The sequence below is a fragment of the Epinephelus moara genome, chromosome 4 (genome assembly GCF_006386435.1).
Source record: "Epinephelus moara isolate mb chromosome 4, YSFRI_EMoa_1.0, whole genome shotgun sequence".
Taxonomy (NCBI): Eukaryota; Metazoa; Chordata; class Actinopteri; order Perciformes; family Serranidae; genus Epinephelus; species Epinephelus moara.
This window is the reverse complement of record NC_065509.1, coordinates 26284393-26299658: the sequence shown is the minus strand read 5'-3', so window position 1 is coordinate 26299658 and position 15266 is coordinate 26284393. Positions and strand designations below refer to the sequence as shown.

At 41.0% G+C, this 15266-nt stretch overlaps 1 protein-coding gene and 1 long non-coding RNA gene across 4 annotated transcripts in view; both read left to right on the top strand.

Annotated features, from left to right (window-relative positions):
* Positions 1–2433: 2433 nt before the first annotated feature.
* The window catches only part of macrod1 (mono-ADP ribosylhydrolase 1), a 160516-nt gene continuing 147683 nt past the window's right edge, over positions 2434–15266 (top strand). For 2 of the 3 annotated variants that reach the window (XM_050043212.1, XM_050043213.1), the window contains exons 1-3: positions 2434–3000; positions 4874–4972; positions 6171–6278. In XM_050043212.1, the coding sequence (XP_049899169.1) occupies positions 2580–3000; positions 4874–4972; positions 6171–6278 (628 nt within the window). In that variant the 5' untranslated portion in view covers positions 2434–2579. The remainder of the gene's footprint in view (positions 3001–4873; positions 4973–6170; positions 6279–15266) is intronic. The other variant, XM_050043211.1, reaches the window with a different exon arrangement.
* Positions 11077–11909, top strand: LOC126389487 (uncharacterized). The gene is made up of 2 exons (XR_007569863.1): positions 11077–11211; positions 11375–11909. It is a non-coding gene; the product is annotated as an uncharacterized LOC126389487 (long non-coding RNA).

Sequence of the window (15266 nt, the reverse complement as noted above, 5' to 3'; positions counted from 1 at the left end):
TAAATAAAATCGACAGGAGTAAAAAGCTAATGTTAGGCTATGAATGAACTACACTGTGGTCACATGACATGACGTGACAAGACTGTAAAGCCGTGTTCAGCTTGGCTTGGCATGATGATGATGCTCTCTAGCCTCATTTTTTGCCACTTGTTAACAACCACCTTTTTTTTAAGACTTATGGAAGCTTCAAGGTGGTAGAACAAAACGTGAAAGTCTCTTAAGCTTGTGTTAACCACAGATCTTATTTCAGCCATCCAACCAAAAACCCATTCAAAAAAACCTTGAGTTTGATATGAGGGAGGTGGAACTTGTAAAATGCTGACTCATTTCTAGGTTTTAGTACTAATTTAGTACTTATTCCTGCAAACATGTTCTCCCCGTGTCTGTGTGGATTTTCTTTGAGTTCTCTGGCTTCTTCCCGCAATCCAAAAACATGCACCATAGGTTAACTGATGATTCTGAAGTGCCTGTAGGTGTGAATATGAGCATGAATGGTCGTCTGTTTCTAGCACACCTGCCTGTACCAGGATAAGTGGTTACGGAAAATGAATGAATGAATGAATGAATTAAGGACTCCATTCCTGAGGCACTCTGCTGGGATGTCTGCTACTTGCTCCTCAAAGAACACAAACCATTGGTCTGTGACATTTCTGTAACATGAGTTTACATAGCTCACCTACACACAAGTGGGATTTTGAATCAATGCATGAAAATTAATATTTTATCTATATTTATGTAAACTTATACCTTATGGACAATGTATTGAAGAGAGGTTTTGTGGGGCGGGCTGCACTAGCTATCGGACGTGCATGTACTATAACGGAGTGTCATGGAGAAACTGACACCATATTTTGCAGAAAGAATCAAAACTCAGACCTTTTAAAAGTTTGATACATTTACATGTAGTCTATCAACTCAAAAGAACTGAAAATGTGAAACGAATCGGTCTGGCCATCACTAATAATTTTGCTGTCAGGTGGGCGTTTTTTATTAGGGGTTTTCTGATTTGACCAGAGAGTCTGTTTTAAGCATAGGTAATAAGACATATATAAAAACAAACATGACACTATCCTTTAACAAAATTAAATTATGTGATATGTATATGTGACATCAATTACAATGTATCTGATCTCTCAATGACAGTGGCGTTGTTCAGCCTGGGCATTCGAGGGTTCAGCCATGATTGTTTTCTGAATACCCCCTTATCTAATCACATGCCATTCCATTAATGCATTAAAGCCCTTGAAAGTAATTTGATACAGTTGATAAAAAAGGCAAGTTATGGTTTCTCTGTGTCATTCTAGCAGCACATTTTGTGTGATCAAAAGAAAGAGTGCACTGGTAATCACTTTAATGTTGCAGCTGGTGAAGATGAAGCTCATCTTAAATGCTTTATATAATGCTGGGTAGGTTAATCTACAATTATGCACATCATTTGTTTGTTGATTATATTTTGTAATAATAATCAGAGTCTTAAAATAACTAAGGCAGACAAATAAATAGAGTACATATTATAATATCCCCTCTGTGATGTAGAGAAGCATAAAGTAGCATAAAATGGAAATATTAAAGTAGAAGTGGGAGGAAAAAATGAACTTTAGGCACTCATGGGTTGAGCAGGAACAAACGCACTTGAATTTAAAGCCTTGGCTGCTTACATTAAATCAATGACCAATTTCGGCCCAATGAGAGGCCATTTTAAAGACGACACGCCTCCACAAGTGTTAAGAAAAAACATCTTGCACACAAATGAGAAATTACTAAACAAACATTAAATTTACATCCATCACATAAAAAACAAAGACAAAAAACACAATCCAATACTTATATTATTTACATTGTATCTGCCGAGCACACCATCACCTTGTTCCCCATTCATTCTCCATTGTTCATAAAAAAAGCCCCCCCTGAACCCCCTCTACAGAGGTCTGGGCTCAGCCCCCAATGTCCTCAAATCCTAGAAACGCCCCTGCTCAATAACGTTCAGAGTTTAGCAGTTTCTGTAGAATTGGTGATGGTATTCCCCCTCAAACGTCTTGCTTGCTGCAGAGGGTTGTATTAATATACGGTGTAATTAGAAACGGATGTCTCCCAAGTCAAACTTTCAAGTGTAGCAAACTTAAAACTGTTGTATTTGGTACGCCTCATCTTATAAAATCAGTATTTCCGACAGTCGTGAAGGAGGCGTACGCGTGTGGACGTTGGCCTCGGCTTTCCCATGTCATCTGATTCGGGAGTTACACCCCTCGTCAGAGTTAAAACAGAGCAGCACTTGTCATATTGTAGCGTACCCTTTTCACTAGTTATAATATTAACTGTTAAATACAACCATTAGACACCGTACTAACGCTTAATGACACATTTTTAAAGTTTGTTGTTTAGCGACAGCCAAGCGGCACCCCTTTGTAAATGGTACAGTCCACATCTGAACGTCCAAAACAAATATGGCACATGAGATGAGAACTAACTGACGTTTAGTCGTATCGAAAACGAAACCTGACCACGGTGGTGTGACTGACATTGATCCCTGTGGAGCTTTAGTAACACGAACCGTTACCCCCCCTCGGCGTCACTCAGCCATGGCACTGCAAATATCAGCTCTATTTTCATACATCAGAGCTCCACTGTGCACGAGCTCTCTGTCCCGTGCCCGTGCTGACATCCAGGGAGCTCGTGTCAAGTTCAAACATATTTTATCTTCTGGAAGCCCCCAGCTGGGCGGGGGGCCAGCAACAAGTCCTGTCCGCGGCCATATTAACGCTGCCCTCCGAGCTGAGAAGTTTTCAACGACAACCACAGCAGCACTTTGGAAGTCCAGCCAGGGGAAGGCTTCCTCCTCAGCCCGGGGGAGGAGAGGTTGGCTGGGTAAGGTAGCCCTCGGTGCCGCCCTCGGAGTGAGCACAGTCGGGCTGCTCCAGGGTCTCCACACCGGAACCGTCACCGCCATGGCCTTCAAAGTTAACCTGAACTCCGCTGAGGGAGACTGGAAGGAGACCAAGGGTGAGACTGTTCAACCAAGGCTGAGGGGGTTTTAATTTAGTTTTACAACATTTATCCTTAGTCAATAAACGAAAGAGAAACGTGCGGCCGTCACGTGACCAAAACACCTGTCCAGCTGATAGACGCAGCCCACCTGTCAGTTGTGTCAAGACTAAAACCGCCGACCGACCCTATGGTCTTTACTGATGATACCAAACATTAATCACAGCAAAGCAGTCAGTTCATACAAACATATTAGACCTGAAAGAGTAAAATTAGTCATAACATTTTGTCTTCTGTAATATCATTGTAGAGTTAGTAAACTAAAACTCACAATATACATGCACAATTGGCATTTGGCCTGCAACTAATGAGCATTTTAAGTAGTAACCTCTCCTAAGGCTGTCTTAAAACTATTCGTTAGTTGACCAGTGGTGAAAAACAGTAGATATTAGGCCTCATAATTAATAAATTAATTGACTTTATTTATGGATTATTAGATAAAGAAACTAAAAATCCAAGGGATAACATGTTAAAGTGAAAACACTTATTTCCAGCTTGGTTCCAGGATGTTAGAGGACAATGACAACACAAAGAAGTACATGACATTCAACATAAAGACTAAACAAATGCAATCATGAAATTCATAACACATCATCACAATTTAAGTAACCAAAAACGAAAAAAAAAGGACAGCTAAAATACCAAAGGACTGCTGCAACTAGCAAATATTAAATGTCTGTAATTAATACACGAGTCAATGAATAACAATTACTATCAACTTAACACTTCAGCCCTGAAGTACCTTTTATAATAAATAATATTGTATCATATTTAATTGTATTTTGTGAGTAAGAATCTGAATATGCAGTATAACCAGTAACATCTATCCGTCAGGTTCAATGTTTTTTTTAAAGGGGGCCTCTTGTAAATTATTTTTGGGTACAATGAATTGGAATAGTATTCAGTATTTTTCATATCTGAACATCATAAATGTTTCAGCCATTTTAGATTGGGGCCTAGTTGTGAAGTCCACCCCTGATAATAACTGTTCTCTTATTTTATCATACCGGATTCACCCAATCAGAAAGAAAGATTGTGGCCCCTGGATAAATCTAGTTGATGACCCCTGTTCTGTGATATTATTTATAAGATTATGAAATGTTTCATATCATATAGTATTTTGCTGTCCTCATAAAGTAAATCTGTACTTTGACAAACTGGAGCTTGAGCGCAGAAGCTGCACAAAGACCATTAAGTACTTTCAGGGCACCATAGTCTTATAGCACACCACTTAATTTAGTTTTCTGTTAGGAATGCATAATAATATTTGTCATTGGCTAAGATGACATCTTGTAATCGGCCAACATGCTGATAATATCGGCACGTCATCGGTATCGGCCAATATCGGCTTTAAAATCGGCTATCAGAATTGCCCAACATGCTTTTTCTTATTTTGCACAATGAATGAATATTACATACACTGTAAAGAACTGTATTTCATGTCTCCATCTCCTGTTAGGCCATCATGAGAGTCATGAGAGTATACATGGATAATATGATGCTAATTCCATTACAGAGGAGATCTGATGATCACTAAAATTAGGTAGGAAAAGAAATGGATATATCGGTACAGGCTCATGAGTTGTAATATATCAGCATATGGGCAAAAAATCCAATAACGTGCATCCCTAGTTTCTGAAGGAATTTTCCGTTTCATTAGGAGGGTATGCACAAACTATTTTGTCTTATTCTTCATCAAGCTCGTCTTCAGTTTGGTATGCCAATGCTACCCTGTTTCTCTGTTCGTTAACATAAATACCTATGTAACAAAATATTTATTGAGCTAACGGATCATTTACCATCTGTGCCCTTTCTCCATTCTCTCTCTCAGACTTCTTGCTGTCTCTGTCTGTGAAGGACAGGCGTCAGCACTACAGGACGTCTGACTTTGTGCCACTGGATCAAGTCTCAGTGTGGACTCCCACTGCAGGTCAGAACCCCAACATCAGTCAAAGTCACTGTCAGGTTCAGTCAGGGTTGGGTGGTAGTGATGGAGAGACTTTACCGGAGGGATGCAAACAAAGACATCTGGGGCCCGATCTATACAAGTCTGTGTGGATTCATCATCACTAATACTACCCACAAAACTGTACCCACAAAATGTGCACACGCATTCTTTTCGGCAGATTTATAAAGCTGTGCATACGCCTGATTCTTCTTTTATAAATCTCAGCCTCATTACCACACCCACAGTTCACTATAAATGGATGACGCCCTTTAACATCTGTTTGCATATTGACACTTGTGCCCATCCATCACTCGTTAAACCTGTCAGTGAGAAATTCAGTACAGAAGAGCAATTTCACCGACTGCATTACATCGCTGAGGTTCTCCAACGGTGCCAGAGCAGGCGTCATCACGCATGGCTGTGGATATTTGTAGCATCCTCACTAATAATTCATCACATTTCTCTAAACCATCATCGTGGTAAAATCTCAATCATCATTATTATTAAACGTCACAAGGATGATCAGTGATTCATTCATCGCGCTCATGTGAAAACTGACTTTACAAAGTGCTCCACAGGATAAAATGAAATGATCACCACCGGGGGGTGAATGTGAACAAAAGTAATGCTGAAATTTATCACTCAGAAATGATTCAAAATCAGCTTTATAAATGCACCATCAGTGAAGCTGGCAAACAAAAACAATGTTTTCCATCTCTCAACTAATATGCAATTTCCTCCTTATCATATATCACCCACAGCTATCTCAGGTAAAACTATGTGTGTGCCTGGTCTGAAGAATGAGGTGCACACATTCTCACTGCACAGGCTTCCTTTATGAATACCAGTTTATGTGTGGGGAAAAGGCGTAGGTATGGTTATTGTGCGCACACATCATTTATGCATGTAGCCCCTGGTGTTATCAGATGTTTGACCACATCACATCAAATAACTTGCCAAATTATGAGCAACATAAGGAGAGCTGGAAGTACCTTGTATGCAAAATGTTATACATTCATATGTAAAAGCTTCTGATGCACACAAATCAACAAAATGGAGCACACACAAACATTAACACACTGACATTAGATGTAACATCATCACAAGTTTATCACATATTACACATCAGGTGCTTCAATAACTGATTGATACGAAGTCAGTGTGTGTGTGTCATTTTCAGGCAGCTCTGGAAAACCTTTCTACCCGAGGAATGACAAGTTGGACCAGAATATTTCCCTCTACAGCGGTGACATCACCAAGCTGGAGATAGACGCTATTGTCAATGCAGGTATGTGTGTGTGTAAATGAGTGAGTGTTTTTAGCTGGATCAGTGTGTAGGGTGGTCGTCCAACATGGTCATCAACAATCTAGTTTCACACATGATAAAATAACATGAAAAACAAGATAAGCAACTAATTTCTTCTATTTGCAACAAAATAGTATTTATAATAATAGCATTCAGTGGGGGAAAAAAAAGCACGTGCACAAGAACAATACGAAGGAGGAAGCCAACCAGTGGGAGAATAAGAGAAAAGGATTATGGATTTAAAAAAAATGGTGCTGAACTGAGCGCAGCCCCCAGTCTGTTTGTGCATCGATGTGAATTTACTGTATATAAATTTTGCACAAAACAACTGTGAGGGTGGTTTGAGCTCATTATGGGTATGTTGTCTTCTCGGGGTGTGGGAGGGACAGCTACAGGCTTTTATATGTTTACCAACAGGTTTGTACCGTAGAGTTTCTTTAAATTAGTGTACATGCAGTATACGAGAACACAAGAGCAACAAAAAGGTTTGAAATCAGAGGGGATTGCTGACTGGCTCACCTGGAAACTTCAAAAGTAGGCAGAGCAGCCTGAAAGCAGAGGTGGTGTTTGTGTGAAGTCTAAGTACTGAACAAATTATAGGTAAACTGCTGTGAAATGGAACTGTGTGAAATAACCAGAGTTAAAGCACCAGTTTGTGACTTGTATGAAAATGTTTGTCATATTTGCTGCAACTATCACTACATCCGCAAAGTGTTACATGAGACAGAGAGTCTATAAAGAAAGAATTATGTCCCTCCTCCTCCTCCTCCTCCTCGAAGTACCTCTATGGTGTTCGGTAGAATCGACCACGGTGCACCGAAAACAACCAATCGGAGCCGAGGAGTCTCTAACGCTGCTGTCAGTATTTCAATCACTGATCATGAGCTGAGGTCAAACTGTAGAAACTCGGCAATTCTGTCACTGCATTGTCTATTTCCCGCCTCAGATGTCTTCAGAAACATATTTTAGTGTACTGTTTAGCTGTAGAGTAGAGCAGGCAGAGTATATATTCATTTTTTCACAGATTATCTCTAGAGTTATTCGAAACACCTAGATGGCGTGGCACGGACGCATCATCAGTGATAAACCCAGGGTCATTGGGTGTGTCAGGTCTTTGATCATCAGACACCCTCACCTGGGCGACACACCCGGGGGTGATCAGTCCCTGGTCTGTGTCCAAGCAGCACGCTACACCATGGATCTGCCCTCTTGACCCACAGCCACCTTGAGGCTTTTTCTGCAGCCTCACTGATGTTTCTGGTGGCTTTCCTCTCCTGCAACCTACTGATGCCAAGGAGCCCGAGTGCCCGGTGCACAGATTGCCTTGGGAAACCCTGCAGCCCACTTCGATTGGCTCACAGCAGGCCCTCCAACCACTGTCTCTACAGGCCTCTGACAGCTGAAGATATTTGGCCTCATGTCTCATGTACTGCTGTGTGAACATAGTGACAGTTTCAGCAAATATAGCAAAAGGTTATTTTTTTTATAAAAGTTACCAACCATAGCTATTAACTGATGTGACTTTTAAAGGTTAATACCAGCTACTGAGATGTAGTCTATATAGCTGCTGTCTTGTGAAAGCAGAAACTGGTCCAATCAGCTGTCTGTGAACACAGCTAGTCATAATTTTATTTGGGTACCACATCAGGAGTAGTTTACACATACTATAGAGGCTTTGTAAAGGCTTATAAATGGTCCGGACGAGCTGCATGTGTACACAAAGATGGTGTTTTGTTTTCATAAGGGTCCCTGCACACCAGACTATTTATGTAGTTTCCCCGAGCTGTTTGTTCTGGGGACACTTACTACATCTGTTACTGCATCCAAACAAACATCTGGTTTGTTGCATTAGCTGATGCTATTGCAACTAATAATTATTTTTGTTATCAATTGATTAATGTTTCGACTGATCAACCAATTAAAAGTCTATTTAATGTTGCAAAATTGTGAAAAAATGTCCATCACAAGTTCTGATTGCCTAAAGTCTTTAAATTTCTTATTTTGTCCTTCTGATTGTCCAGAACCCAAATATATATTAAAGATAATTATTACCATTTGCCATATTTGTTGTGTTTAGAGAATTTATAGCATGAAGTAGTTGTCATAATTGTTTTCTGTCAGATTATGTATCAACTAATTGTTTCAGCTGACAGAACAGTGAATACACACTAAAATGAAGTCGGCAATAAATAATTTTGACATGGTGAAAAAAAATTCCACAATGCTCTGCAGACAGACAATAAGAAAAATAATTTGTACAAAGGTTAATCATGATTAAAATATCAATACTTATGAGGAAAACATTTATTAATACTGGAATGTAATTATTTGGGCTTTCCATGGAGAAACCAAAGTATAGCCTTATTCAAAAGTCATTCCTCTCAATCATCCCGTATGACCCACTCACAGTGTGTGGCGGTGTTTTTTTTCACAGAGACTTTGCCCTCTGTCTGTGTTTTCTTATTTTCTTTGTTCGAGACGTTTATGGGCGTGTACCTCCACAGCACTCCGGTGAGGGCGGGGCTTTATAAAAAGGTAGCAACCAGGTGCGAGACCATAAGCATCTGGCATCCACGAGACACAGCGTGGAAAAAAACGCAAATATAACTAGCCAAAACACCAAACGATAGTGAATCTTGGGTTGGCTTTTACTTCTATTTTTGCTGGTAAGCAAGTTTACAAATGGTAACTGACAATCCCGCATGGTATACCTATAAAATCTTAACTGTTATAACTGGAGCTGCAGCTTGCCAAATAATATGATAATTGATTAATCAATTTGAGTATTTTTTAAAGAAAAAAAAAATCAATATTCTTTGATTTCAGCTTCTTAAATGTGAATATTTTCTGGTTTCTTTTCTCCCTTTATGACAGTAAACTGAACATTTTTGAGTTTTGGATAAAACAAGATATTTGGGGACGTCATCTTGGACTTTGGGAAACACTGATGGACACTTAACACCGATTTCTGACAGTTTATAGACCAGATTGATTTATCAAGAAAATAATCGACAATGAGAATAATTGTCAGTTGCAGCCCTGGTCATAACTGACCTTAATAACAATAAGCAGACACCAAATCCAGTAAAAAGCCAATAACATCAATGGATATACTTTATTGCTCTAACCGAATACATTTTGATAAAATGCGTCAAATGATCGTTTTAAAGCAGAATTTAAAAAGTTTTCCCAACAGTTTAAAGACAAGCGTACTTCCACCCATCAGTTGTTGTTTCCAGCTCTTACAAGTAGGATTAAAGATTAGAGTCTTTTCCAGTGACCATTAGATGGAGCCAAAAGCCAGTTCATTAACTGAAGACCTTTTCCCACAAGGCTGTTTGGGCATTTGGGGGAAATTTAATCGGTGTCTTGGCACAGACGGTGCATCGGGGGAGAGCGAGGCAGGCCAGCGTGCCTAAATGATGCTTGATGATGAGGCTTTAGCAGAAAATGATAGATCTTCATTGGCAGCTGACTGTCAGCAGGTGTACACTGTGCCAGCATCCAGTGAATATGTTGATCTTTCACTCCCTCATTTATGGCAGTGTTTGTGTGCTTTCATGCATCTGCCTGCAAATGTTAAAGTAATTATGTGTGTTTGTATACAGTAAGTAATTGTAATTTGTCTCCTGTGTGTCCGTTGAGGCGACTTTGTGTTGCGGTGTGTGTGTGTTTTACAAGAGCTTTTTACAGAGTCGCACGATGCAAAGTAGCATGGAATTAACAAGAGGAAACAGCTAGTAAAGTGTCATTTAGCAGAGAGGACGAGACAAGGTGAGGGAGGGAGACTGGAAAAAAAACACAACAATGCCAGAGGAAACATGACTGAGAGACGGAGCGTGAGAGGGAGTCAGCACGCCGACTCACAAAAAGCGAGGGGAGAGTCTGGAGGAGTGAAAAGAAGGAGATAAAAGAGAGGTAGGGAGAGGACACAGGCTAGTATTTAAATCTCGGACTGCATTGCCATGGCAACAAGCAGGTACAGTGTTCCCACAAAGGGGTATTTGGGCAGCAGAGTCCGATAATTCTTTTTCTGTTTGACTGACTGGCTGGCCAGCTGACCGGCTCCGGAGTCATTTTGTCGACTAAGCGGCTGACCTTTTCAGTCGATGACTAACTGATTGACTAAGAGGCTTTCAGTGATGTCAGTTGCACTTAAAGAGATATGACATTAAAATAAAAGAGAGGAGCGAACAGACATCGAGGGAGAAGAGAACAATTAGAAAAGAGACAGTTTGTTACGCTCGTTTAGGAAATTGCTCGCACGCTTATTCTCCTGTTGCAGATCTAACAGCAAAGCACCAGCGTTAAAAAGCGGCCAAATCAGCGCCTGTGGTTTTTGACATGTGGAGGGGAGTGTTGTGGATTTTTTTCCTGGCTGCTATGAGAGGCCTTGAAGAATCATTTAGCACATAACACAGCACACATTCAATGGAAGCCAACTGTGGCCAATTATACGCTATACTGGCAGACTGGTAGGCAGGTTGGGAGGGGGGCTTCCAGGCCTGGCTGCTGATGAGCAATTGACTGCAGACACAAAAAACCACACATATGTAGATGTGGATGCATGTGGGTACAGACACAGAAGCAAGGGTGGAGGTGTGGTTTCAACACTGGGGGGTGGATGCATATGAAATAGGGAGTTTGGGGGTCGTCCTTCAGGAAATTCTTAAGCACCAAACACTTATTTTTCTTTATTCTGGTGAACTTTTCTGCATCAATTTATTGTCTTTAATTTTGTCAAAGTAAAAGTCCTTTGTTACTTTAATGTTTTAGATGCACATGGTCTAAATACGCCTTTGCACAGAAGCACCAAAGACCTGTGAATGAACAGGTGGAAACTGTAATATGCAGCTCCGCCCTGTCTCTTCCTTTCTTCCTTCCTTCCTTGGCTCACTCAGCACAGATTGATCAGGTAAAGAGGGCGTAGCAGGGAGGCCGGGCCAGCACTGTTTGTCGTTTGTGTCGCTCTCAATAAAGATCGAATTTACAGTAACTCTCCACTCCTCCCCCTTCTCCTCCTCTTCTCCTCCCCCTCCTCCGCCCCCCACTCCCTCCTTCCTTCCACACTTTTACAGCCCCTGGCTCCTGCCCACTCCTATAAAACACTACAAACATAAAAACCCACAAGCACTTAAGAGCCGTCCTGGTGAGGAGGTGGGGGGGAATATGGGGGGGAGGAGACGGCAGGCAGAAACATCCTCCTCTTTACACCCCTCAATCACTCCGTCCGGAGAAGGAGAGAGCGAGATGGAGGGGAGGATATATTGTCTCTGATGGGCTAGCTGATTAAGATGGATTGCACAATGAAATGTCTTTGGAGTGATGAGTTCGTGGAGTGTGCGCGCGCGAGTGTGTGTGTGTGTGGATACGACGTCTCTGCAACTAACTTTGCATTAAAACCTTTTTTCAAATTGATTAAATGCAAATTTGCTTAGCTCTACTGAGCTGCATTTTCACTCGCAAAAGTTTTATTCCTCATTTCCATTCCAGCACTTACTCTCAGCCGCCGTTGTGTTTATCTTGTTTGACATTAAAGACCTTTTATTTTTGGCCTACCTTCTTTTTTTTCTCCATGTAGAATTGAACTTTAATTAAAAAAGATTTCAAAACTGGACACATAAGTTCTCTCAGTATTTTTTTGTGTAATGTCCTTTTTTCCCCCCCAGTGGAGCTAACTGTGTGTGTGAGAGTAAATGCGGCGGCAGAGTCGGCTGATAAATCTTTCAGGCTAGACTATAAAAAACTGTCCCTAAAATTAAGCCGTGCACCGTCAAGTGATAAAGAATATTCTGGTCCTATCTCAGTCTTTAGAGCTTGAGCCACTTGTCATCGTCACAGTGTCTGCTTGCTGAGAGGGTGTGTGTGTGATGATACAGAACTCACACTGTTGCACACGTGTTTGGATGTATTGACATGATTACATACATGTTCTCTGCATGTGTACACCCAGTCAGCCACACCTGCATGTGCCACAAATAGACAGCATGCATGAACTGGGCTCTCTCTCTATATATATGTGTGTGTGTGTGTGTGTGCGGTGTGATGTGTGGAGGGGTGGTGCATGAGTGGTGTACTTTTGCGTGTGTCTTGAGCGCAGGTGTCCTATCATGTTTGTGTGCGCATGAGATAGGGTCTCCCAGGTTTTCCTCTGCAGGTCAGAGATAAAGCTGTTGGTTGGCGCTGGAAACCCACTCACCGTGGCAACAGCTGAGAGATACAAGATTAAGCCAATAGTTTTCCTGGCCTGCAGGTGACAGACAGGATGTGAGGGGGAGAGAGTGTCTGTATAGACTGTACTGTAACTTCCTCACAGATAAGAAACCTAGAAAGAAAGCCTGGATGGACGGATGAGAGGATGGATAGCAGGGGCAGGAGGCTGACAAAGAGAGATGAAAAAGAGGGTCAGAAAGTCACAAGGCAGGTGTGTCAACACTTTGTCTCACCTGCAGATTCCACATTACCGTCAGTGTGGCGTCATTGTGACGTATAGGCTTTAAAAAGGAACATTTTGGGTCACAAGGACAGGCATTTCTTCAGATAAGCAAAACATGCCGGTTATGACTAATGGAAGAGTTGGAAAGCTTTATAATATTCACAGAATAACTTCAGATGCTGATCAAAGCCTGAAGCTTGACTTGTCGGGAATCAAAATAAAAGTTTGTTTGTGTGCTTGATGCAAAGGTCAGAAACAAGCTTGACTCAAAGTCAACACATATTCATTAATACATACACGTTTTTCTCTATTGCCTGTGGGTCCTTTTATCAGTCTTTGTCCTCTTTCTAAATTGGGAGGTTTTGGCAGGTCAGTGAACGCAGCACAGGCAGAACTCTTCTTTTTTTCTCCTTTAGCAGCCCTTTGTGGAGTTTTGAGGTAGATAACTGATCACTCGATCTAAACCTGGCGGCACATGTTTTAATCGTTAGCGTTAGTTCAGGCAGGACACGATGTCAAGCTCAGCTCACATCCTAGCTACATTGGCTGATCTCAAACAGCCCAATCAACTGATGGAGCAGCTGATTGATAGAAGGGAGTCAGCTGATAGATCACATGATTCCTTTCTATGCAACCATTTGACGAATCTCATTCAGGGCGCCCTATTTAAACTGCTCTGGCCTGTTGCTGCTTTGTCTGCAAGCCGCTTTGAAACCCACCTCCACCCCAGCTCCTCCTTTTCATGCTGTGTCTGACTTATCAATGTCATTTCTGTTTGTCATTGATGCTGCTCTGTTCTGTTCCTGGGGGGGGGTCTTTGCTGCTGCTCTCTGTGTCTCAGGCTTTCCTTTTTTGCATGTGGAAGGGCAGAGAGGTGTGCTCTCTCCGCCTTAGACTGTCCACATAGGCACTTGGAAGAGTTTTTCTGCGTAGGCCCGAGGAAAAGCAGAGAGGCCCCAGTACAGAGCCATACCACCAAATATAATACTGCAAATGGAAATAAACTTTTATTTGACTTAAGTGTCCCCGACTGAAATAAATGAATGTGTGGGAAACCTTGCATTAAGTGGCATCTAGCGGTGAAGTTGCACAAGTGAAACTTCTCCTGTGGGCCTAGCATGCAGGAGAACTATAGTGGCTGACTCAAAAATGCATGCCACTGTTCATTTTGTCCTTTCTGGGACACTCTAGAAACATAATAGCAGACTTGAGGACCCACTCCGTATGTGGATATCAATGGCTCATTCTAAGGTAACAGAAACAAAACAATTCTTAGTTGCAGGTGATGACACACTACAGAAAACATATTTATTACATTATACAATATTTCTGCCAGTATATACCCCCTAAACCTTACACATAGTAAATCAGTGATATAAACAATAAGATTCACATTTTGAGTTGCTTCAGCAAAACACAGTAAACGTGAAATCAGAAATTTAACTGAATAACGACTGCCAACAAGCATCACTTTCTTCCTTCTGTTTTTCAGTCACATTTTTATCACACTCCTGTCAAGCAGTTTGTTTTCAGGGGTTGGAAAGTTTTTCAGAGACATGTTTCAGCCTGTGTTCTCGCTCACCATCTTTATAACATTCACATGACAAAGTATTTCTCGACTGCTTGACAGATGTTTGATGACTGCCTCGTTGGTTACTCCTGGTGCTTGAGTTGTCAAGTGATGGTACCTCGCTGCCTCGCTCCAGTTGTTTTAGTGGCACAAACTGCTGTTGTGAACGCGTTACGACTTTTAAATGTCTCATCCTTGAAAAGAACTCCACTTTTTCACATCTAGTTTCTGTTTTTGCTGATTATTCTACTGTTAGTTGATTAGAGATTGTGTCTGTAAAACGTCAGAAAATTTATTTTATTGTAGTGTAATGTGTGTTATTTTTTAGCGCTACAACGATAAATCCATTAATTGATCAGTCAATCACCAGAAAATGAGTGCCAAACTATTTTGATAATTGATAAATTGCTTCTGCCATTTTTCAAGCAAAGATATCTCTCTGATTTCAGCCTCTCAAATCTCATTTTCCTTGTCTTATGTAACAATCAATTACACGTCTGTATGTTAGCGGAGGTGGCACGCCTCCACTGTACAGGGAACAGGGAAAGTCTGATATGGTAATCAGAGCTTCAACATGATCTCACTTTATGTAAAATGTAAAGACAGACTAATCTAAAACCAGAAAATGGTTAAAAAGTTGAATTAAAATAAAATGCGTCTTGAATCGAAGACATTATTTCAGCAAAGACAATATCAACTTAAAGAAGTATTTAGCTGCTGGACAGATGGTCTTTTCATAAACTGGGCTGTCTGTGCAGTAGAGAGATGCAAATTATTTTTAAATTTGTACTTTATGACCAGAGAAAACAAAGCCGTGGCATTTGCCTTTGCTCAGAGGTAAAAAAAAAAACCCTATACCCCAATAAACGATTTTGCTGGTGGGTGATGTAATGCAAGCTTGTCTGTTTTGACACAGGATACAAATGTGTTTCTGAAAACATTTTAGGCAAGAAGTAGGCAACGT